Source organism: Setaria italica, chromosome II (genome assembly GCF_000263155.2).
Source record: "Setaria italica strain Yugu1 chromosome II, Setaria_italica_v2.0, whole genome shotgun sequence".
NCBI classification, from domain to species: Eukaryota; Viridiplantae; Streptophyta; class Magnoliopsida; order Poales; family Poaceae; genus Setaria; species Setaria italica.
In genome coordinates, this window is record NC_028451.1 from 46,891,915 (window position 1) to 46,915,747 (window position 23,833).

Consider the following 23,833-nt stretch of genomic DNA (forward strand, 5'->3'; position numbering starts at 1 on the left):
GAGCCAGCATCAGCTGCTGATCATGAGGTGCAGAAGGTACATTATCCTTTTTAGGACTCCTACGAATCCACATAGGAAAGTGGGTATTGAACGACCTGTTCAATTCATCAATAAAGTGAAGATGACGAGCAAAGTCAGGTGCATATAAATTCTCAAGTTTGCAAACACATAGGTAATGTGCAAGTGGTCATTTTACTGCCTCATTTTCTCCAACAAACACTACTACAGCTTATCTCCCCAGAAAAAAAAATGCTGCTGCTACTGAGGTTGCACTAGAATCATCACTGTCTTGTGTGCTGAGCTTTTGAGCCTTTCGTTCCGTGACTTTCAAACCCTGCACCCACTCTTGGTGGCCAGTACATACTTACACTGATGATGGTGCTTGCAGCTAGCCTCGCATCCTAGATCTAAGCCAGCATACATCATCTTGGCCTGAGAAACCCAAGTGAATCTCCAGGTAAACCGGCGTAAGATTCGAGATTAAAGACAAAACGAGTGCTGAAGAACTTCAGCAAAACCACCAAATAGTCAGGAACCGTCAAAAAATGAGCTGAAGAACTGAGCAGCCAGCGGCAGCCATGCACGTACGCTGCTGTGCCGGGCCTGGGCAGCGCTTTCGCGGGCTGCAGAGCTCGAGCCTGATCCCAAGTAGCCCAAGATCCCGACGACGCCGGTTGACGAGGGGATGGCAGGATCTCCTCCAGCGAGGAGCCATCCCTGAGCAGTGACCAATGTCCGAGTGTCTGGACCCAAGTAACTGTCTAGTTAACGCATCTGGACTGTACCCGTGTTTCTTCCCTGAGATTTCTTGTTTGCTGGCAGGTCAGAGTCTACCATGTACTCCGTCCGAACCGTAGTATAGCTCGCCAGCCATCGCTACCCTCCCAAACCTCCAGACAGCCAGACAGGTCGGTAGCAGCAGCACCCGGGCTCGGCCTCGGCACGCAAGAAACGTGGACACGTGTTCCACGCCCACAGATGGTGGCTGCCGCGAGATGGACGACGGTACACGCCGCGTCGACCTCACCACAGTAGCCAACCATATCCATCCGTGGCAGCCTGAAACGTGCGAAACGCTGGGCCTGGGAACACGAACATCCGGTGCAAAGGCTTGCAAGAGATCAAGATGAGACCACGTGTTTTATTCCCACTTTCCTTTTTGCCTGGCAAAACACGCGAGGCTGCACGTAGAGACACGTCCCGGACCCGATGCGTGCCGACGCCTCCCCAAAATATTCTCTGGTTTTTTTGCTTAGACGACGCAAACTCCTCTGCTTAATGCAGGAGTAAGGCCCTGTTTGGGAAGGGCGTGTTAAAATTTAACAGGGTGTTAAACTTTAACACCCTCAAATAAAGGTGTTAAACTTTAGTATCTTGAGGTGTTTGGATGATCTGTTAAAATTTAACATCTTAGGTTGTAATTGACAACTTTACCCCTCATCACTCCTCTCAATGGCAGCCAAATACCCCTTCTTCCTTCTTCTCCTTCCTCCTCCTTCCTTCTTCCTCCTTTCCTGCGCCTGGCGCCTCCGGCCCCACCCCTGCTCGGTCCACGCCGTGCCCGGCGCCAGCGTCGGCGTCGGCGCTGCCGGCCGCCCCGTCGGCCCCTCCCCTGCGCCTGCCGCCTCCGGCCCCGCCCCGCCGCCGGCGTCCCCTACCGCGGCGCTAGCGGCCGCGCCCGCCCGAGCCCCCAACGCCACCACCGCGCCCGCCCAAGCCCCCACCGCCACCACCTGCGCCGCCCGCCGCCCGCGCGAGGCCGCCCGCGCTGGCCGCCGCCCGCCGCCCGCGCGAGGCTGCCCGCGCGAGCCCGCCGCGTGCTGCCCAGCGCGGCATCCCGGCGCAGGAGCGGCGCGGACCGGCGGTGGCGCGCGATGGGCGGACCAGCGGCGGCGCGACGGGCGGACTGGCGGCGGTGCGCGACGTGCGGATCGGGGAAGGAAGATGAGGGCAGTGGAGGAGAGAGAAGAGGAGAGAGAGGGGGGCAACCAGGGAATAAGTGGGGAGGGGGACCACTTTTAACACCTTTAGCACATTTTAACACCCCCTCCATGTGTTTATGAAAAGAGGGGTGTTAAATTTTAACACTTCATCTTTAACACTTGTGTTTGGCAACCAAAAGTGTTAAAATCTGTTAAAAAGGGGGTGTTAAACTTTAACACCCCCTTCCCAAACAGGCCCTAATACTACTTTGATCTAGCCCTGCAATAATCGTACCATTGGTGGCTGATCTTGACAGGAAACGGCAGCTGGTGGTTGGTTTGGTGGAAGGGGACAGTTGCTTCACTTGCTTCGGATCCCTGCTTTGCTTTCTCCATCGAGTTGGGTTTAAAGATTTCAGTTGGAATAGATCAGAGTATGATGGCTTATAATAATAGTTTCGGACGACCTCTGGACCACCAGGATCAAATAAATTGTAAATCTGGCCATTTCGCCATTCTTTTATCTTAATTTAATCTAATTATTTATTTAGATGCAAGTTTAGAGTTTGCTTCATTCGGTTTAAGATTTGGAGGATGGGAGATAAACTTAAAAAATATGTGGTTGCGTATCGTTTTTGTTAATCAAAGCGGGAACCCAATCTTCAAGCGGGCGGAAAATGCAAAGCGAACAGTAGCCGTGTGGAAATGGAAATCAACATGCGTCGGCCGTCGACTTGAGAAAAGGTTACGGATGAGCATTAGAAAAAAAGGCTGGGGGGGAGTGACAGCGACTAATGCTGGACGGCGGCAAAGTTTAGCTTTCTGCGTGGGCGTAAAATATCCCGCCGGAATAAACGAGCATAAGATCGTACCCAAATCCCACTCTTATTTTAACGGGATGCATGCACGGGACGTGTCATGTACTTTTGATGCCGTATTTTTTTCCCCTTTTCAAAATTCAAATCCAACGCATACTTAATTGTTAAGGAGGCAAATAGGCAAGTACATCTAGCACAAATCACTATTACCACTAGTACTGTCGTTATTTTAAAATGATGGCTGGATTTAAAATTCCCATCCACCCAGCTGGCCTTCCCATTTGCGATTTTGCTTGCATGACGACCACAAACCTGACCACAGAGTTGGCAGCCACAGCAGATCACCCCCCAGCCAACTTTCAACGCCTCACACAAGCGCTTCGAGCTTTGAAGCCAATGTTGTCCATTCCCTCCATATTTAAACGCGCCTCGGGCGGAGCACCCCGCGGCCACGCGCGACGCCGTCCCACTGAGCGGTGGGGCCGGGGGGTCCCCGGACAACATGGACCCACGCGGCAGTGGGAGGGGTGCGTCCTCTGCTCGGTGCCCCCCGCACGCGACGCGGGAGATGCCGATGCCCCTCGCGGCCGAGGCATGAATGATCACGGCCAATGAATGATCTGCTTCGGGCTTGTCAAACCAGCCGCAGTGTTGGTTTATGGTGTTCACACAAAGCCTGCCTACCCTACCCTTTTTGCTTGGGACAACAAAAGAAAAAAAAAGCACAAGCGAATTGACCAATTCTCAAAGAATTTCAAAAACCTCGTCTCTAAAACAAAATTTTGACCAAACTTGGTTTTTCTTTATCTCGTGTCAAATTTGACCAGATTTTCGCGTATTTCGCCAACATTGACCCTAAACCCTGGACCAAATAACCTCGAGACCAAGTTCACCGCCAGAGTCATACAACTTGCGCCGGAGGTTCGCGGAAGTTTGCAACAAACGCTAGTATAGTTCCTATGACACTTTCTCTACCTGAAAAAACAATGTCTCCATGCAGTTCTGCCATGGTGAAACTAGGAGCCAAGAACGACGATGCCTAGCAGTTCCAGTTGCAGGGGACAAGCTACGCTGAATTCAGCGAAAAGACAGGCCCCCAAAAGGCACTCGAGTCTGAAAAGCAGGGCGCAGCGCCAAAGCAAGCAGAGAACATCCTCATTCCGATGACAGCGTAGTAGAAAGCACCCTGAGTCGCGACCGAGGCGCGAAACCACCCATTTCGGAGCTCAAGATCAGAATTGGTAGTAGGACTCAGCATCGTATCTTTACAGGTTTGACAAACACTAGGACCAGCCATTGGTGACCAAGGTCAGAGAATGCAGGCATGCAATGCTCCTCTGGGGAAGTGTCTGTTGGGGCACTGTGAGCAATTCTGAAACAAGCCTTATTGCTGCTGTTTATGTACTGGCCTGGACTAAAAATTTAGCCGATGATAAATAAAAAAAGAGAGGAGAAGAATGAAGTTTTCAAGGGGATTTGATGGTTGCAATCTATGATCACTGCTGCTCAATGGAATTGGTGCCTCATCTTGACCAATTCCGGTTGCTGTTGATGTTGCTGTTATTCCTTGGCTTGCCACTAGGTTGGAAATTCCGGTTGTTCCCTTGCTTCGGCAGATTTTGCGGATCCACCATTTGTATGGTTCTCTGCTTCTTAGCTGCATTGGAGCAAAGTAAAGAATTCAGGATCAAACTTCATCACATAATCGCTCAAGTAGCACGATGTAGCAATCAGGAAGAAAGATGCCCAGATCAAATATTTTTCACTACCAGATGCATCAAGGACACCATGATTAACAATGAGAAGAGAGAAAAAAAATCTACTGACAAGGCAGCATGCATACCATTATCAAATTCTTGGTAGCCTTCCTGAAGCTTTCTCTTAGTGGCCTCTAGCTTCGCATTCTTGGCCAGTTCTAGCTTTGCTCGGACAGAGTTTGTATCATGGTGGGCTGGCGGTTTCTATACATCAACCGAAATTCAGACCAAACCAAACTTTGCAGCAATCAAATAAGTATGTACAGTTTGTTGACAACACGAAATGCTCACCTCAGACGAAGCCGACTGTGGCCTGCCTTGAGCTGGTGAGGACTCTTGATGCTGCCTAGGCCTTGCCTGTGGTCTCCCAGGGCCTAACTCTGCGTTTGAGGGTCTTGCAAGCATTTCAGCAACAAATTGCTCTTTCTTCTGGCCATTGCTCAGTTCCTGCGGCCGAGACTGCTTCATTGCAGGTTGTTCTTGCCTCCAATACGGCTCTGGATCATACAGTTGGCCCATTGAAGGAGGCCTTCTAGCTGGTTCTTGGTTGATCGGATACTGCTGGCCACAGTCCCTACCGGAATTGTTCATGACGCCTGTATTGAATTCACAAAAGGAAGATAATAATAAATACAAATGCCTAGTCAAGAATAATTAAGGAGGGAAGGGACTGATAAGGATCGATCACTCACTTCCATCATCATCCATTCCATCAGAGAACTTGGAACCTTGGTTTTCCTGAGGAATGCCGAGATGGAGCAGTGTCAGATCATACCATGAACCATGCAAAGTTTCTGCACCATCATAGACGCTGAATTGATTGATTCTGTGTGTATAAAACAAATACCTCAGACAGCCGAATGGTAGTGCTCAGTGTTGCGAAAAGGTCGCGTTCGTCCATGGGGGTAGAAGCCACCCCTCGATCCTCCTGCTCCAAACTGGAAGGGCCCATGGACTGAGGTGTTTGGTCTGTGAATTGTTGCAGAACCATTAACCAACAACTCAAGCGCAGCACTAGTAATGCCTTGTTAGGCGAATATGAGTAGAGAACTTGGAATGATGAGCTAATTTTGCTTGTTACCTACCTACAACAGCCTCTCGGCGGCGAGCAATCCACACATCAACTGTATGCTTCCAACCTCTGGAGTCACACAAAACATGTCAACATACAGAACCAAGGGAAGAACACATCATGCAAACGCTTTCCGAATGATACAGATGGAGACATACTCGATGAGCGATCTGACGAGGTTCCGAATCTGCTTGGAGCTGTGCTTGCGGAAGTTGGCCACAGCCTTGCCAATCGCAGTAACCTATCAAAGGAATCCACATGAACACTGGTTAAACACATGAACGAATTAAGCACCGAGTAATCCATCAACGAAGGCGGCGGTGGCGGCTCACATCCAAGGTGTCGAACGCTAGGTCCAACTCCTGCAGCCGCCGGAGCAGCTCCAACAACTCGGCCTCCGACTGGAACGTGAGAGCAGAGAAGATTCAGTACTAGTTACCAGTAAGCAACCGGCGGTACAAACGGCGGCGGCGACGACATGGAGCGCAGCGAGAGGAAGAGAGGGACCTTTTCTTGGTCGTTGAGGAGGATGGCCTTGATGCGCTCGGTCTCGGCGAGGACGGGATCGTCGCAGCGCGGCGCGCCGTCGTCGGTGATGGCCTCGGCGCGGTCCGAGCTGCAGAGGCTGGGCACGCTGGCGGCGCCCTCGGGGTGGAGCTGCGCCGGCGTGGGCGCCCCCGCGACGGGGGTCCCCGCCGCCGCCGCCGCGACGGCGGCCGCCCCGGCCGCCGCCGTGGCGCCGGTCACCAGGAGCGCGGTGAAGAGGCGCTCGGCGATGCCGTCGCGGCGCTCGCGGAGGGCGCCCGGGTGGTCGGACGCGGCGACGGTGATGGCCGCGTCGATGGCGTCGAAGATGCTGTCCCCCGCGCCGCGGAAGAAGCCGAGCCAGTAGTCCCTCGACGGCGGCGCCATCGCCGATCAACCGGCCGGCCCGCCTCGCCCCCTGCCAAGACCGCCCGCCCTTCCCCCCACCCCTAGCAGATTAAAATTTACGTTCTTTTCCAATTCGATTTGATCGAGTCCTTCGGTTACACGGGTCCTGAACAGGCGAAGAAAAGGACGTAGATTGCCACGCTCGGACTCAAGAACTCGCTGGCGGATTCAAGAACAAGAGCCAGGAAGACGAGACCGGGAAAGGAGAAGGCGGCGAGGAAGAAGAAAGGTTTCCTCCTCCCTGTCTGGCTCTCTCTTCCCTTCCCCCCTGGCTCTCCTCCTGGGTGCGTGACTAATTCTGATCTTTGTCCTGTCTATCTGTGCCTATCTGCCTATCCCCTCGCGACTTGCCCCCACAAGAGGGAGGAGACGACGGGAGGAGAGAGAGGAGGGGGTCGGGGCGGGTGGCGTTGCGGTGGCTGTTGCGATTGCTCGCGGATTCGCGAGCGCAGCGCCGCAATCCGGGTGCGTGGGCGTGCGGTGCCGTGGGCAGCAGCGCAGCTGCGCAGGGGAGGAGGAAGCGGTAAAGCCGCGTGGACGTAGCGGTGTCGCCACCGCGCCGGGCTCTGTTTGTTTCGGCCCTGCCCTAGCGCTAGTGGGCAACGCTGCGCGCGCGCTCGCCGCCGAATAATCTACGCGCACACACGCGCGTGGCACCAGCTCGGGCTGGCAAAATCTTTTCTTTTTTGAAAAAAAGTGCGGTAGGTTCAGCTTGGACCTCTTCTAATAATTTGCTAGATAACAAATTCTGCTCCATAAATAAGATGGCTACAAATACATAATTGTTGTAGTAAACGTAGATTTACCGGTATGTTGGTTGAACTTTCAATACACGTGGATCTCAATGTCGCCGAGTACGTTACCTACGGCTGAGAGGATAAGTTGACAAATATGATCACTATTATTTCAAAAAGTAATGAAAGAACAGTGTAGTAGCTGTACAAATCAAAGCAACGCATTATTGGACTTGTGAAATCTTTTCCTTTTTGAAAAATAAGTGTAGTAGGTTCGAGTTGTCTTTGTGTGACCTAATAATTTGCTAAAAGATAAATTCTGCTACATAAATATGATGGCTACAAATATATACATCGTAGATTTACCGGTATATTGGTTGAACTCTCAATACACGCGTGGGTCTTAATGTTGTCGGGTACGTTACCACCTATAGCTGAAGGTACAATTTACCAAATAGGACCACATGCGCTAAGTCAAAGATTAAAACCTAGACAAGTTGTCTTTTAGCCCAATTGAGATCTTAAAAATAATGTTAGAACATTATTTTTATTTTATTTTTATGAAATATTAATGCGAATTGCAATGGTAATTAATGATCGAAGTAGTGTATTGTTGGGGTAAATTACCATATCCACGATAAAATCAACTTCCCATTATGATAGGGGAGGGCTGATTTATATTCAAAATGGTTAAGCATCTCCTAAAGCACTTGTGATTGCATCAATTCATTTCCCTTAATTTCTTGGTTATTCCTATGCTCTCATCCTGGAATATGTTTCTTTCCTTAAATGCACAAGCGCAACTCTACCACTTGCTAGAAATTTCTACAGATTGAACGGTTTACTACTATTCCATCGGTCCCAAATTATAGATCATTTTGGATTTTCTAGGTGCATAGATATTATTATGCATCTAGGATTACGATATATCCAAATGCACAAACAAAATTTATGAATCTAATAAAACTAAATTATAATTTAGGATGGAGGGAATACTAATTACCAAAATGGTTGATAATCTCCTAGAGCCCGTGGAAGGCAAGCACTATGAGAGGCAACGTCGATTATATGCACGGGCGCTTGATTTCTATTGTTTCTAAATGGCCCGTGTCAGAAATTTTCATGGGAGCGGCAAAAGATGCAATGAAAAGAGAGAAGAAACGTTCGCTCGCTTGCTTATGTTGCCTATAAAACAACAAACACGAAACAATGAACAAAATGACAACGTCAATCATCAATTAAATACTCTCCTCCATAGTACATGGTACTTTTAGAAACACCAACACAAGATTTCCCACCAAAGTTGGCCTAAGGAAGAAAAAAACTACGCACGGCGTTAAAATCGAATTATGCTCCGAAGCAAAGATGATTCCCGTTGTTCCGTAAGCTTGATTCGTATCACCCATTGAGGTAGGAAGGAACGCACGGCACCATGGCGAGTTGGCAGTGGCAGGAGATGGCATTTGCCAGCGAATTGCGGTGTTCGACGAATGGCCGGGAGAAACCGGGAAAGTGGCACTCCATACTCGCACAAAATGGTCCCCGGCGGGGAAACGGAGTCAAGGAACACGACTGTAGAATCATGGCGGACGGACCATCTTTTGTTGAATTGACCATCAAAGTTCTCTTCTCCCATGCGTCCCCGCCTACAATCAAGTAGTAAAATATTCGCGTATTTGTGCCAGCATCATGGACTTTGTGTTCCGTCTTTTGACTCGAATGAACTCGACAAGAGGAATAAAAGAGGAGGGAAATTTAGAACGGGATGATGTAGGGCCGGTCAAATCTGCCGAGCTGAAGAATGAAAAGAGAATCCGCCATGCTGACGGTCCATTAACAAACTGAAGGGTACGAAATCTTCGGCCATACTATGGCTGGCCTGATCAAATCTTTGGCCAGAGCGCAGAGCCTTGTGTGGTGGTGTAGTTCTGTTCGATCAGGCTGATTCAATTGCTGTTTCTGTTGGAGCAGAAGATCCCACTGGATCCACCCACCCACCAGTCCCAGTCCGCGCACGCGATCTTTCCATTTGCTGGGAGGGCAGGCTGCAGCTGCACCACCAGGTTACGGTAGACATGCTCGGAATAGTGCGATCACTGCTCACAGCGATTTATGGGCGACGCTGTGTGCAACAGGCCAACAGCGATGCTACGAGCCCACGAGTGGTGTACAGCCAGCAGCCACCTCCCAAACGCAGTCGATCTGCTGGGTGCTGGGTGCTGTGGTGTTTGTTTCTTAATTCCCTCCTAAAATTTCTATCGAATGTTTAGATACTAATTAGGAGTATTAAATATAGACTAATTATAAAACTAATTGTACAGATGGAGACTAATTTGCGAGACAAATCTATTAAGCCTAATTAGTTCATGATTTGACAATGTGATGCTACAGTAAACATGTACTAATGATGGATTAATTAGGCTTAATAGATTTGTCTCGTGAATTAGCATCCATTCGTGTAATTAGTTTTATAATTAGTTTATATTTAATCCTCCTAGTTACCCTCCGAATATTCGATGTGAGTTTTATAATTAGCTTATATTTAATCCTCCTAATTAGCCTCCGAATATTCGATGTGATATGAATTTTAGGAGATCCAACATCCAAAGACCCCGACCTCTCGTCAAATGCGAAGCTCCTCTCGTCAAATGCGAAGCTTTTTTTAGCTCGGCGAGAGAGCCAGAAATGGCGGGTGCTGCGGCCAAATCTAGGCCAAGAACCTGCCAGAGCGCCCAGGAGGGCTGGGCCGTGGTGATGTCACCGCCTGCGCCCAGGAGGACTGCGCGGCGTGCTTGGTGTCGCCCCGCGCCGCGTGGTAGGGCGGCCGCGTACGTGGACTCGGCGTGGGACCAGCAGCGGCCGCGGGGTTGGTCGGGTCGGGGACGGACGACGTGGGGGCGACTCGGGGCTCGAGCGCCCGCCCCCCGGCACACGTGACGGAGGGTGTCAGGGGCCAGGCCGGTGGTGTCCCCACGTGCTGCGGCCGCCGCCGAGGGCCAAGGGAACGAACGCGCGGAGATCTTCCCTTCCGTCAGCGGGGCTCGGCCTCGCTCGCTCGCTGGCAGCGCGCGGCGCGACCGACCTGGCCTGCTGACCGGGTCGCCGCGAGCCAAGTCGCCAGCCGTGTCGACCGGGCGGGCTGCGGGCCTTCCTGCCGGTGCTGTGCCGGGCGCACGCGGCGTACCAGGTGCGGCCGTGCGGGCGGGCTGGCTCGCACTTTCCGTCTCCGTCACGTGGTTGGTGTGCAGGACGGGCGGGGTGGTATGGACTCCGGTGGGTGTGCTTTCTTGGCGTCCTCCCCGTCCGTCCAGGGCATCAGCGACTCGGCGACGGCGTGGGCTGTTCCCCCCGCACCGAGACCACTGGCCGGGGTTTCGTAGAACCAAGGGAGGAGTAGCACGGGGCGACACGATCTAGTAGTCGAATAGTGCGTGGGGGGATGAGGAACATGCGTCCCGTACTCCCGTGCCGCGTGACCCCCGTGGGACCATACATCCGCTACAGTGGAGCCGAAAGGGCGAAAGGCTTCTGTCCTCTCCTCTGTGCATGCAGTGCAGCTGCTGCCTTGCTCAAATATCCCACCCAGGGTGGGATGGGTTCCTGCCTGGTGCCTGCAACCGTCCCGTTCGGTTCTCCCAAACAGACTCCGCAGCTCCCGCGTCCTGGTTAGTTCCGTTCCGTTGCTGCTGACATCGTGAACCTGAACCGTGTGCCTCCTCACCTCCGCGGCGGTCAAACGCGCCAGAGCGGCAGCTTGCACGGGAGCGCTCGAACGCGACCGCGACTTTGGTAGATGGCCGGTAGTAGTAACAACCAACAACTACTAACGACTCGACTCGACTCGACTCGACTGGATGTTGGCACCGCCACCTCACCCACAACAGAAAGCGAGCGTTCTCTTCCGCTCCAGGATTTCCTTCGGAGGATGATCTCAGAAAGCGAGACGTACGCCCAGGTCGGGGAGCCCCAGCACTTACCACGGCCCCGTTTTGCTGCGCTCGTTGCTTGCAACCGAGACGTGGCTCGTGGTGGCTGAGATTTCCTTCAGATGATGATCTCAGAAAGGGGCTTTGGCCCACAGGCCGCACAGGGATGGGTGAAGTGACGGGATGGAGAACGCGCGCGCGCACGCGGCGTGCGGAGCTCGTACGTAGCCCACACAACTACGCACAAGTTGTTTGGTCCGCCGGTTTGGGCGGCCGTGGTGGTGAGTGGTGACTCACCGACGGCGACGCGCCGTGCGCCGGGAATCAACGAAAGGCCCCCCTCCCCTCCTTCCCTCTGCTCGACAGCTGGGCACCCGCTCGCTTGCGGCTGAGGAGCTCAGTGCTCCCAGATTTTTCCGCGGTGCCGTCCAACCGGATCACCTTCTGACGATCCACTCCCCCATTCTCCCAATTGTACAGTGTATCAGTTTGTCAGAGGCTTTGGAACGATCAGGTCCTTAGAGCAGGTTGGAGTGCCTCTTGTGTTTGATTGGAACAAACGGGATGCGTGATTTTTCTCTCTCTTCTCTCTGTTAATTTCTTTTCTCTGAAAATGTGCGTGGAAGTTTTGGTTCCACTAGACCAAATCTTTTTTCTCTCTCGTCAAAGTCACCTGGCTGTTTGAAACTGCCGCTGCTGCTTGCTTGCGTGCTACGGTATGTAAGCAGCAGCAACAGTCTCCTTCGTGGCCATTGACCCTATTGCTCCTTTGCTAGTAGTAGAATTTTTCCTCTGCGTCTCTCTCGTTTTCTTTGTGAGGAGTCAGAGGCAGGGAGGATGGAGAGTTGTATTATTTGTTTGGCCCAGGAGTGAGGAGGGAGGATGGCTAGGACCCTGCGACTGGTCCAGCCCACAGGGCCCAGCGACAACGAAACAAGAAATGTATGCAATTTGTTTGGGCTAGCTTTCCAGTTTTCAAGTTTGGTCTGCGGCCCAGTACCTCCATGATGGACGAGTAGTTTCGTCTCGTCTATTTGTAATCAAGCAACAAACATGAGAATCTACGCAGTGCCCGGTGTCCTGTGTCCAGACTCGGTCACATGATGATCAGACAAAGCACATGGTGCGCATTCCACGCAAAATCTTTCTGTCATTGTTTATGACCAACTCGAATGCTGAATGGGTCGTCAGCTCACTTGCACGCCTTGCATTGAGCACCTAGGATCTTGACGAAACTCTGTCGGCCCTTGTGCACAATCTCCTATCAGTTAGTTCATCACTTTCTGCGAATTTTTTTGGAGCCTCTGGTAACAACTCGCATAAAGCAGTTCTGCTCTGGCCGCCTATTGCAGAGAACTGAATAAGTAAATTTCCATGGATAAGGAACATCTGCCAATTCAATAAAGGAAAATTTTCTTCGAGCATTTGTTATTCTGAGGGCTAATTTGGTAGGGCTGCAGCTCCTTCTAAAATGAGGAGTTGGAGGAGCCACTTTTCTTTGCTCCGGCTTCTCCACATAAAACGGCTCCAGCTCCTCTAGTGCTCTGGAGGTAAAACTGTTTTTTTACCAAACTGTTTGATAGAGCTTCAGCTGAAGCCACAGCTTCAAACTGGCCTCACATTCTCTCTTGCCATGATAAGGCATTTTCCAGCTGGTGTCCTCCTGTGCACATGATTGCTGAAATTAAACTCCAAGACTAGCCGCCATGGGCTTTGGTCACCAAATATGCTACCGGCACTGATGTTCATCTGGACTTTGCACCGTACACTGAGTGAGTTCGGCAGCAGCAGCATGCAGCGTTTTGCATGTCTTCCCGTGCAAGAGATGCTCTAATGATGCCACCAATTGCAATCTCCCCCCCCCCCCCCCCCTTCCTTTTTTTTAAGTACAGATTGCAATCCCTTTTTCCCGTCGTTTTTTTTTACGTGAACCGAATAGATTATTTCCCCGTCAGTTTTGTCTCCATACATGATGGCGGCCTAGCGGTAGACATTGCTGACAGGGACTGCTCCCAAATCATGCAGCTCGAGTAGTAGTAACATGCACGGCTGGTGCACTACTAGCAACGGCTACGCTGGTAGCTAGGCACCACGTTGGTCGGGGTTAGAGGCGCTTAAACTAGCTTATCTTCCTCCTTGCAATCATGTTAATGCACCCCCGTGATGTGGATGTGCCATGAACGGATTAATTGCGGCGTAGAGATAGTTTAGTTAGACATGGAGAACACGTCACACGCAATGGCGCAACTTGTCCGTGACCGATTTGTTTAGAGCTTGGCGAATTTGCGTATACCATCCTACATGTCCCGCTGTTCCGGGAAAACCCATCTTAAGAATCTCGCAGAAAACGAAAAAGAAATGATCGCCCTTGAAGTCAAACCGAGCACATGGGTGTTACGTTAAGAAGCTGAGGAAAAATCAAGGAGTCAGCGTCATTTTCCTTTGAAACCGGGGAAGCAAAGCAGTAATGTAAAACATGCGCCTGGCTAGCTCTAGCTCCATCACTTGACTGTTGCTCATCACATTTTCTTCAGCTTCTGTAGTAGAACGATGATAATACGAGAAAAAGAGAGAAGATCCGGCGGTCCAAATTCAAAAGGAAGCTAAAAATTCAGTGATGTGCAAAGTCCCAACGGCTTTGGAGCCATTAAGAAAAGAGTTCAAACAGGGGTGCCCGATCGCGAGGAGCGTGACAAAACATCGCCGTCGCCTGGCCCCACGCCACGTTGCCGCCCGCCATCACCGGGCACACCTGACCACCACCTCTCCCGACGCTCCCCCCACCGGCCACTCCCATCCACCCGATCGGGATCCGACGGAGGCCGCCGCACCCCGGGAGGGAATCTCCGGCGCTGCCCCGGTGCTGCGTCCGCTCCGCGGGCCGTGGCGCGGGCGCGCTGTCCCTTTCCGGTTCGTATCGCATTGGCCTGACTGACCCGCCCGGCCCAGACCTGCGCCGGATCTTCTGCTCCAGCCAGCCTGCTTCTTCTTCTTCTTCTCGTTATCCTGCGCTCCTCCCGCCTTCTCATTCCAAGTTCTCCGCGCCCCGCCCGGCTTCTCCTCCTGCGCTCCGCCGACGCTGGAAGCGCGGATCCACCCGAGCCACGACTGGTTCCTCTCTTGCGTTGGTAAGGAGCCCCTGGCTTGGTCCCGTGGATTCCCATTTCCGCCTGTTCTTATAGAGCTTCTAGTTTTGTTCTGGTCTTCCGTTTCGTTGATGGGGGCAGTCAAATCCGAATAGTTTCTTTGCGCAATCCGACCTTTCGCTGTGATTTGCTTGCCCCCCATTTCTCCCCGCCTTGCGAGCAAGTGCTACTCAGTTGCATTGTGCTCGCATTTCCATGGAGCCGTTGGCTGGTTAGCGCGCAGAGAGGAGAGAGGAAAAAAGTGGAAATAGTTTCCAACGGTTGAGTGATACGGCTGTACTTCGTTCAGTGTTGGTTGCCTCAGAGGTACCGCGTAGAAATTCGTATGAAGCTATGAATCCATTCGGTGCCGGGAGTCCACTAACAGTGGATTTCAAGTTAGCTAGGATTTTCGTGGTAGTTTTTTTCCCCGAAAGCCAATCTCGGTAGTTTTATTGGTAATAAAAATTTAATGTGTTTCAATAGTTGCTTTCTCTTCGTTATTTTTCTTGGGTTTTCTTTGTAGAGGGCCTACAGGTGTCTGTTTGCAATTGCTACTTGTATCAGTTGTCGCTCTTGTATGCTAAAATTTCGCTTTCAGTCATCGTAGTACTCCATTTTTGGCTAACAAACCACAAGTTCTCCACTGGCCACTCAACTGTACGTTCGTACAGCGGTACAGGGAAGTCCTCCTTATTTCGTGGACAAGTTTGCACTCCGTGCTATCTAACTGTCCTTTTGAGTGGAATTCAAGGCACATGATGTCAACACTACTTGCTTCTCCTGAATTTAGTTGCTTCTAGTGCGGATTTGTACTCATGTTTAGTGTGCACTGGGCAATACTACGGGTCCATGTGATTCCATAAGGTCGGTACTGGCCTACTAGCACAAGCATTCAGGTATACGTTTGTATTCTGTAAAATTGCTCTTCCATCTTTTTCCACCTTTTGTTCCTTTTTTCAGGTTCCGCATTTTTATTTTTACTGTGGTGTCAATTTGTTGTCGTTCCATACAAATGATACTTTTTTAGGCGAATTGATACTTTGGTGCACTAATGCTCACTTTTCTGCAATCAGGGTCGAGGATCTCTTGTAGATGACTCGAGCTTCGACTATTGATTTTGGACGGAAGAAGCTTGGCGATCTCTTTGGGTCGGGACCGCTGCGTCCAGCAAACATCATCAGAAATAAATTCCCTACCTTCAAGAATGGTTCAAATGGGATTATTATCAAATTGGCAGATAGCCCAGAAATGCCATCTCTTAAGGATGCTGTTGCCAAGGAGACAACAGATCTGCTTGATAAGCATCAGCGCCTTTCAGTCCGTGAGCTCACCATGAAATTTGAGAAGGGTTTTAACACAGCCACCTTGTTGTCTAATGAGGTTTGGACTCTAGCTGTTCAGTTCTTTGGTAATTATTTAACTATTGGTTCATTCACTGGAACTGCCTATACTACGAGTTGTTTACATATCCTGAGCTTCCACATTATATGAATAATCTTTTTATATTTTAAGGTTCTACTATAAACTATAAATACATGCCAGATTAAAAATATATTTTTTGTATTCCCCAATTTACTGCTTTTAACTTGCAGGTGAAATGGAGACATGCAGCTTTATTGGAGCGAGACATCCTTCTGAAGAATCTAAAAAATGTATTGGAGTCGCTGAGAAGTAGAGTAGCAGGCAAAAATAGGGATGAAATTGAGGAGTCTCTATCTATGGTTGGTTTCTTCCTTTAAACCATATTTAGAATACTGCCAGAATTTTTTTTGCTCCTCAATGTTTATTTACTTTTGAATTTGATGGCTAGTTTAACTTCCCCATCTCTTTTTTTTCAAATAAAATTTCAAGTTATGTTCTAAAATCGTATCCTTTTGTGGACACCTTAATAGTTCTGTACTTTCCATAGGTGGATATTTTAGCAGTTCAGCTGTCCAAAAGAGAAGATGAGTTGCTTCGGCAAAAAACAGAGGTTACAAAAATAGCAGCCTCGTTGAAACTGGTGAGTTCAGAATTGATAGTTTGGTAGGCAATAGCTTAGCACATGCATCCTTTGAATTTTTTATTAACAGGAGATGTGATCATTAGGATACCAATAAATAGAGAGTTTTTATGATTACTAATACATGTGAGAAGTTGTTTTTAGTATTGTGGTCTATTCAGCATTTGCTGTTTGTAATTTTAATTTATAACTAAATAACACTCTCCATATTTCATTTTTCTGATAGCATCTGCATATATGGAAGCACACTCGAGCTTTGTTTATCACCATCAGGCTCAACATTTTATTCAATCTTTTCAAGCACCGCTCTTTTTCTGTCTTGCTCATAGGCTTCTGAAGATGCCAAGAGAATTGTTGATGAAGAAAGAGCTAATGCTCGGGTGGAGATGGAAAGTGCTAAAGGTTCTGCTCAGAGAGTTCAACTAGCAATTGAAGAGGAAGAAAATGTATCTCAACGAACTAGGAAGCAGGTTAGTGATATCTAAAGATGGAAATATTGTGTTACTTTCGTTAATACTTGTAGATCCATTGCATATTTACATTGAACACAACACATGCACTGAACCACTTCACCCTATTTACTTTTTCATATGCTTGTCCTCTCATAGTTCAACCTTTTTCTTAATAGACCTTTCTGCTCCACTATATTTAGACGTGTATCCATATTTGGCAAACTGAATTCGCTAGAGTATTGACATCAGATGGTGACCTAAAGCAGTTAATTAATTTTTGTGTTTGCCATAATCATTTACCTACGCACATGCCTTCTCTGACATCTTATTTTTTGTTTTTTATGTTTATCTTAACTGAAATTGTTAGCCTGAAACCCCTGACCTGTAGCTGTTCAGAGGTATTAAGTGTTGATTTAATTTCTAATCGGCAGTTTGTTCAGTTTCCAGCTGTATATAAAAAAAATGTTTCCAGCTGAAATGTGCATATATGGTAACCATTTCCTGTTTGCAATCTCTTAAGGATGTGAATGAACTGAAGGAGGAAGTTCAAGAAGCAAGAAGAGTGAAAATGCTGCATTGCCCAAGCAAGGTAAAATCTAAATGCTTACTGCACCACACTACAGTTGAAACTGCAAGCTGTATTTTTCCACATCTGGTGCATTTCCTTGATTACGTATGGATTTTATAGAGTACCAAATATATTTCAAGTCTCTGAATATGTGTCTAGGCAATGGACATCGAAAACGAGATTCAAGTTCTACGTGATCAACTTGCTGAAAAATCCTCAGATTATGTTCACCTTTTGAAAGAGGTATGCATTTTAAATCCATTTAAATCAAACTGCTCATATTATTCTGCGTGTGTTTAGCAAACTTGTGGAGTTCAGTTGTCTTACTTTTCAAATTTCACTTTAATGCTGTTAACTGATTTCTAGTTATGCTTTCATATCAGTTGGAGCTACACCAACTATTTGGAGAAAATGATATGCCCTCGTATGAGTTACAAGGTCTTGAAACCTTAGGTTCAATGTTGCACATAGTCGCTCGGGACAATGCATCTGTAGATTTTTCAAATGGTTCAATCCAGTGGTTTCGCATACAACCTGAAGGAAGCAAGAAAGAAATCATTTCAGGTTGAACTATTCTCATCCTACAAAATATTTTATAATCTAGACATCATGATTTTTCACACTTGTTGCTGCTTAAACATTTAGGTGCTACAAAGCCAGTGTATGCTCCAGAACCACATGATGTTGGGCGGTACATTCAAGCTGAAATCACATTTGGTGGTCAAATCTCAATCGCAAAGACTGCTGGTCCAGTAGACCCTGGTACGTTTTCCTGGTGGGTTATGTAACATATTTAGCTGCTTTCATAATTGTGACTTTGGTAACATTATTTCTGTTAAGCAGCTGCAGGATTGGCTGATTATGTGGAGGCTCTTATAAGGAATCCTGAAACCGAGTATAATGTACGGTTGGGCATTCCTTGTCCTTTTTTTGGTACCATGTTTTAATCTGTATTAAAGCGTGGTTGAAAAGAATGCAAAAAATGCGACGCCATCATGTATTTACTTACCATTTTGTCCCTCATGGTGTAGGTCGTTGTTCTTCAAGTGAATGGAGTTGCTCAGCCTGCAGATTCTCTTCACGTTCTTTGCATTGGGAGACTGCGGATGAGACTCGCTAAAGGAGCATCGGTTGTTGCAAAGGAATTCTATTCCTCGTCATTGCAGGTATTCCGTAGGAACCACTTTCAGCACTTGAAGTGTACAGAGGAGATTGCTTCCGGATCACTCACCGTAGGTAGCTGGTGTTCTGAAGCACAGGCCATTGTACTATCTAATTTATACCATCTGTTTTCAGCTGTGTGGTGTTAGAGGCGGCGGAGATGCTGCCCCGCAAGCTATCTTTTGGCAACCCAGAAAGGAGCTCAGCTTTGTGCTGGGCTTCGAAACAACCAGAGAACGCAACTCAGCACTCATGCTCGCCCGGAGATTCGCTATGGATTGCAATGTAAGTGGCCGAGCTCATTGTGAATCGGAGAGATTGCCGGATCCCTGACCAATTTTGCTGGCTGAATATTCGCAGATCATCCTTGCTGGCCCAGGGGACAAAACTCCGTGGTAACGAGCAGCCCGCTCTGAAAGCATGACAGCTTCCCGGAATGTACATCGTGCACATGCAGTAGTTAGATATCTGATCTGATCTCTGAGGAGTTGAATTCAGTTTAGCAGCATAGTTAGTGCCTGGCATTGGCAGCAACCGATTGATTTCAGTTTAGCCACTAGTTGTATTGTACTTGCAGGCTCCAGCGCTGTGTATTTCTGCTCCCTGAACTCCTAGTACCCATAAATCTTGATGTGCCTGTGTTTGTTTGCCTGATCTCCCCAACGGGGAAGCTTAAATTTTGCCATCATCCTGCCGGTACGGGCCGTGTGCCTCCCGGGCTCCCGGCGCGAAGCCGAAGTAGGCCGGGTCGGACTTGGCTCAGCGTCGTGGAAGTGTACGTGGATGAGGCGGCTCCTGGCAAGGTGACCTTCAAGACGGGCACCGGGCCGTCTGATTCATTTGATGCAGCCGCGTTTGAGCTCGGAATGTGAGGTGGATGCTTGTGCTGCCTGATGTATCCCACTCGCATGCAGGGTTTTCATTCCTCGCCGGTTGTTGCCGAGAAACCAGATTTCTTAGTTTACCTGTAAAAAATCAAATCAGTTGAAAATTTTCGACGAATTCAAATTATGAGGGCACATATATAAATAAAGGTTATATGACCTAATTAACTAAATTAGGCTCCTACTGAGATCTTTTTCTTGTCAGGAATTGAATTGTGTTTGACTACACACATCTTGAAATGACAATTGTTTGAAGACGTACTACTCCATCAGTTACTAGGAGTATAACAACATCGGAGAACTTTAGGACAAACTAAACCGGAAAACATGTCTTTCATCCTTTAAAGTCCAAGTCGCGCAAGCTCTTTATTGGCGCAGTTAGTGGCTGGGGCCGCCCCTGTTTGGCCAGCTCATGATTTGATTAGAGCAATCAATGTCAAGGGGCTCAGTCCCACCTACGATTGGCCAGCTCTTAATTTGACACCTACAGGTCCTTCTATTTTGGGACAAAATTTAAATGTCAGAAGGCCTTATATTTAGGCATTCAGGGACGGAGGCCTATATATAGACACACACGCACACACATACATATAGTAACTTTTAACACATATTATTAGTGGAACCGTATTAGATTTGAATAGCATGCTATAGATAGACCATTAGAGATGTTATCTGTTGTGCTACCACCTATTGTTGACATGGATAAATCCTATAGATAGCAGGCTATCTATTGATTGTACTACCTATTGTTCGTCATATGGAAACGCTCTAATATATGTGAATGCAAAGACATGATTAATGCAAACTCAGACAGGTTGAGCAACGAGGATAGGTATGCAGCAACCGATGCGAAAAAAAGAGTGTTTGTATTGTCCAATTCATATTATTTGTTGAAACAACATTTATATTGTTGATTATTAACCCCCCCACCCCCCCTAATTCACAATACCTGTTATTTGGCCTCTCCTCTTTATCTTCATAATACATGCTATTATTTTAACTTTGCAAGTTTGATCCACTTTTTTTTCTTCAAAATCTTACCCTACTTAAATGTATTCCTCTTCACTGCTAGCATGGGAGAGAGGGAATGTGTGCTTTAATTATGGCGACAATGGCGTCATATACATGTGCACGCTTTAGACATGGAGATATAAAGAGAGGATCAGATCTAGGCCAAACAAAATAATGCAATGCAACAAGTATTATGAGTGAGAGAATATTTAATTTGTTTGGTTGTGCGTCAACTGCAAGCCCACGTCTCTAGGTCATCACTTCCATAACGCGCACCACCAGCTACTACCTGCCAACGCCACAGAAATAGAATGCGCCACCCTACCTGAGCCTCTCCAGCAGGGTCAGTTCGTTCCCTCTCGACGACGCGTCTCGAATTGGCTAACCCATGCCGAGGACAACGACCGGACTGGCGGCAGAGAAAACAACGTTTGAGGATGACACCGAAACAAATGAACACGTACTTCGGTAAATTATTTGCTCTCACTGGTTTCCTTTTTTGAAATATTTTTTTATATATATATCATTGCAAATCTAGCGGCGGCGCTAGCTGGTGCCATTCTCTGTTGTTGAGACTTGAGAGTTCCTCCTTTCGTTGCTCCAGCAAGCAAATCTAGCTAGAGGATCTCATGGGAGTACGGAGGATGATATTGACAGCTAGAGAATGTGTATTTGTTTTTCGAGAATACGCAGGAGAGTTGCGTATCTTTATATTAAGAAGGAAAGAAAGTTCAAAATAGAGGGAGAGAGTGTACGCAAATGGAGTAGAAGGGAAAGTGGGCAGAGCCGCAGAGGCGAGTGAGCTCAGCTGCTGAAAGCCGTAAGGGAACAATGTCAACAGTGAGGCAACTTAGCTTGGTCCATGTGCAGATGTATCTCGTGTGTTGCCTGTTGGAAGAAGGAGAAACTTATCATAGGTGAATAGACTGGTGTACATTGAAGGTGTTGTCGGTGCAGATAAAAAAGGCAAGTGGAAAAACAGATCACATAGGTGAAGTTAAAGGAGCACTTGCTCTGGCAGCTGACTCGGCGTCATTGGAGAAAATTGAAGGGGAGGCGCGCATGTCTCGGCGTCTACATAGTGAAATTTTTCTCATTGCTTGGCATCTTGGCGGATTTTTCATGTGCGCTTAATCGGAGGCTCAAGGTCATCTTCAAGACGGGCATTTTTTCCTCATTGCTTGGCATCTTGGCGGATTTTTCATATGTGCTTAATCGGAGACTCAAGGTCATCTTCAAGACGTACGGGCAAGGAAATGACGAGATCGAAACAAGACAATGACAATTGCCAAGGTAACTAGGTAAGGATAACATCACCTTCTCGTAGTAAAGGAGATAGCAACGATATATACAATGACAAGGTTCCGCGAGTACACTACTATATATACACCCAAGGAGTAGAGCATCAGTGCACAGTCCCAAGCAAAGCAAAGCAAAGCATAGCAAGAAATGGCCGGCTCCGACAGCGTCCGCCGGATGCCATCCCTGCCGTGGACGGTGAGCATCCAAACGGCCGCTTACGCAATCGCGCACCGCCTGGACGGCAGCATCCGGCGCTCCCTCTTCTCCATCGGCGACCTCAAGAAGGCTCCACGCCCCAACGCCTCGGAGGTCCGTTCCGCCGACATCACCATCGACGCCTCCCGCGGCATCTCGGCGCGCGTGTTCTCCCCCTCGACGGCCGCCGGAGACACCACCCCGCTCCCCGTCGTCGTCTTCTTCCACGGCGGCGGGTTCGCGCTCTTCTCCGCCGCGTCCCGCCCCTACGACACGCTCTGCCGCCGCCTCTGCCGCGGGGTGGGCGCCGTCGTCGTGTCCGTCAACTACCGCCTCGTCCCCGAGCACCGCTTCCCGGCGGCCTACGAAGACGGCGTCGCCGCGCTCCAATACCTCGACGGCATTGCCGTTCCGGCCGACCTGGCACCGGTCCCCGTCGACCTCTCCAGCTGCTTCCTCGCCGGCGACAGCTCGGGCGGCAACATGGTTCACCACGTGGCCCAGCGCTGGGCGGCCATGTCGGCGGCGTCGCCTCCACTCCGCCTCCGCCTTGCCGGCGCCATCATGATCCAGCCATTCTTCGGCGGGGAGGAGCGGACGGCAGCCGAGATGATCTTCGACAAGGCCTGCCGCATACTGACGATCGCGCGGGCGGATCACTACTGGCGGGAGTTCCTGCCGGAGGGCGCGACGCGGGACCACCCGGCGGCGCGCGTGTGCGGTGACGGCGTCGAGATCGCCGAGGCGTTCCCGCCGGCGATGGTGGTGGTCGGTGGGTTCGACCTGCTCAAGGACTGGCACACGAGGTACGTGGAGACGCTGCGCCGGAAGGGGAAGGTGGTGAGCGTGGTCGAGTACCCGGACGCCTTCCACGGCTTCTACGCGTTCCCGGAGCTCGCCGATTCTCGCAAGTTCGTCGAGGACATGAGGCTCTTCGTCGACGAGCATAGGTCCAAGCGATCATTGCTAGTTTAGATCATCGTCGCGCCGTATGGAGCATGGCAGCATGCAGGGAGATTTACGTGGAATATAATGGTCCACGTGAAATCCATGCAATATCATCGTACTGTACTAGGGCCCACGGGTTGCCTTTATGGCTGTGCACTGTGCTCTCCTCGTATGATCCATTCCTCCGTTGGTTAAAAATAATAAAATCCTCGTACTATATTTATATAAACCCATCTATTCTTATTTTTTAAACACGCGTGACAGAATAATTCCATACCTTAGGCTAATCCCAGTGGGGGTTTCATAGAGGTTTCATGCACATTAAAAAGGGTGACACATTAGCATATGTGATGACATGGCATGGTAGTTATGAAGTGAGAGAGGGAAGAAGTTTCATCAGGATGAAACTGTGTATACACTGTTTCCAAAACTATGAAACCTATTGAAACTTGCATTTGGGGCTATAGAGTTTCATTTCATCTAACCATATCCAATCACATGCCTCACAATTAAATGTTATGGGCATCCTATGAAATCGTGAAATGAAATTGTGCACTGGGACTCCCCGTTTCATTCATGAGAATACACCTCATGGGATAATGTGGCATCCTTGAAAACAGTGCAATGAAACCTTGCACTGGGACTAGCCTTATTACGCCAGTAACCAACCTCAATACATAGATTTATGGCACAGTTACCAAGACTGCTTGCTTAGTTTCATGGTGATGAAACTTATCTCATATATAATGAAACTTTCTCCCCTCTCTCCTCGTAATAACCTTACCACGTCAGCAAAATTACCGATGTGGTATGTTATTTAATAGTCATGAAACTTTTGATGCAATCTCCATTGAGACCGGCCCTATTAAGTCCACGGTGTAAAACCAGATCTAATGATAGATTTCTCGCTGAACTTAAACGAGCGAAGACTAGACCAACGGTGGTAAAAGGCTGGGCGGGGCGCCTGATGAGGTTCACCGGTTGAACGTTGCCAGCACGGGGGAGGCATTATATGACTCC

General features: G+C 49.0%; 3 protein-coding genes across 4 annotated transcripts; 2 read left to right on the top strand and 1 right to left on the bottom strand.

Annotated features, from left to right (window-relative positions):
* Positions 1–3,915: 3,915 nt before the first annotated feature.
* On the bottom strand, positions 3,916–6,960 carry LOC101769687 (probable mediator of RNA polymerase II transcription subunit 26b). Its single transcript, XM_004958436.4, has 9 exons — positions 6,077–6,960; positions 5,902–5,970; positions 5,728–5,810; positions 5,583–5,638; positions 5,345–5,466; positions 5,190–5,235; positions 4,789–5,093; positions 4,584–4,701; positions 3,916–4,397 (listed from the first exon to the last, which is right to left on the bottom strand). Exons 1-9 carry the CDS (start codon positions 6,479–6,481, stop codon positions 4,264–4,266), a joined length of 1,338 nt encoding a protein of 445 aa, XP_004958493.1. The 5' UTR covers positions 6,482–6,960; the 3' UTR covers positions 3,916–4,263.
* A 7,154-nt stretch (positions 6,961–14,114) lies between these two features.
* LOC101770092 (stomatal closure-related actin-binding protein 1) lies at positions 14,115–19,158 on the top strand. 2 transcript variants are annotated; one of them, XM_004958437.2, is made up of 13 exons: positions 14,115–14,290; positions 15,364–15,670; positions 15,883–16,011; positions 16,200–16,292; positions 16,622–16,762; positions 17,265–17,333; positions 17,472–17,555; positions 17,696–17,876; positions 17,958–18,074; positions 18,156–18,214; positions 18,344–18,478; positions 18,609–18,758; positions 18,834–19,158. In XM_004958437.2, the coding sequence occupies exons 2-13, from the start codon at positions 15,383–15,385 to the stop codon at positions 18,870–18,872; spliced, it is 1,485 nt and encodes a 494-aa protein (XP_004958494.1). In that variant the 5' UTR covers positions 14,115–14,290; positions 15,364–15,382; the 3' UTR covers positions 18,873–19,158. The 2 variants fall into 2 exon arrangements, with proteins under 2 accessions (XP_004958494.1, XP_004958495.1); XM_004958438.4 differs by lacking the exon at positions 14,115–14,290 and adding an exon at positions 15,016–15,186.
* Positions 19,159–21,752: 2,594 nt separating this feature from the next.
* On the top strand, positions 21,753–23,042 carry LOC101770786 (probable carboxylesterase 18). The gene has a single exon (XM_004958439.2). The coding sequence runs from the start codon at positions 21,818–21,820 to the stop codon at positions 22,838–22,840; it is 1,023 nt and encodes a 340-aa protein (XP_004958496.1). The 5' UTR covers positions 21,753–21,817; the 3' UTR covers positions 22,841–23,042.
* The last annotated feature ends 791 nt before the right edge of the window (positions 23,043–23,833 follow it).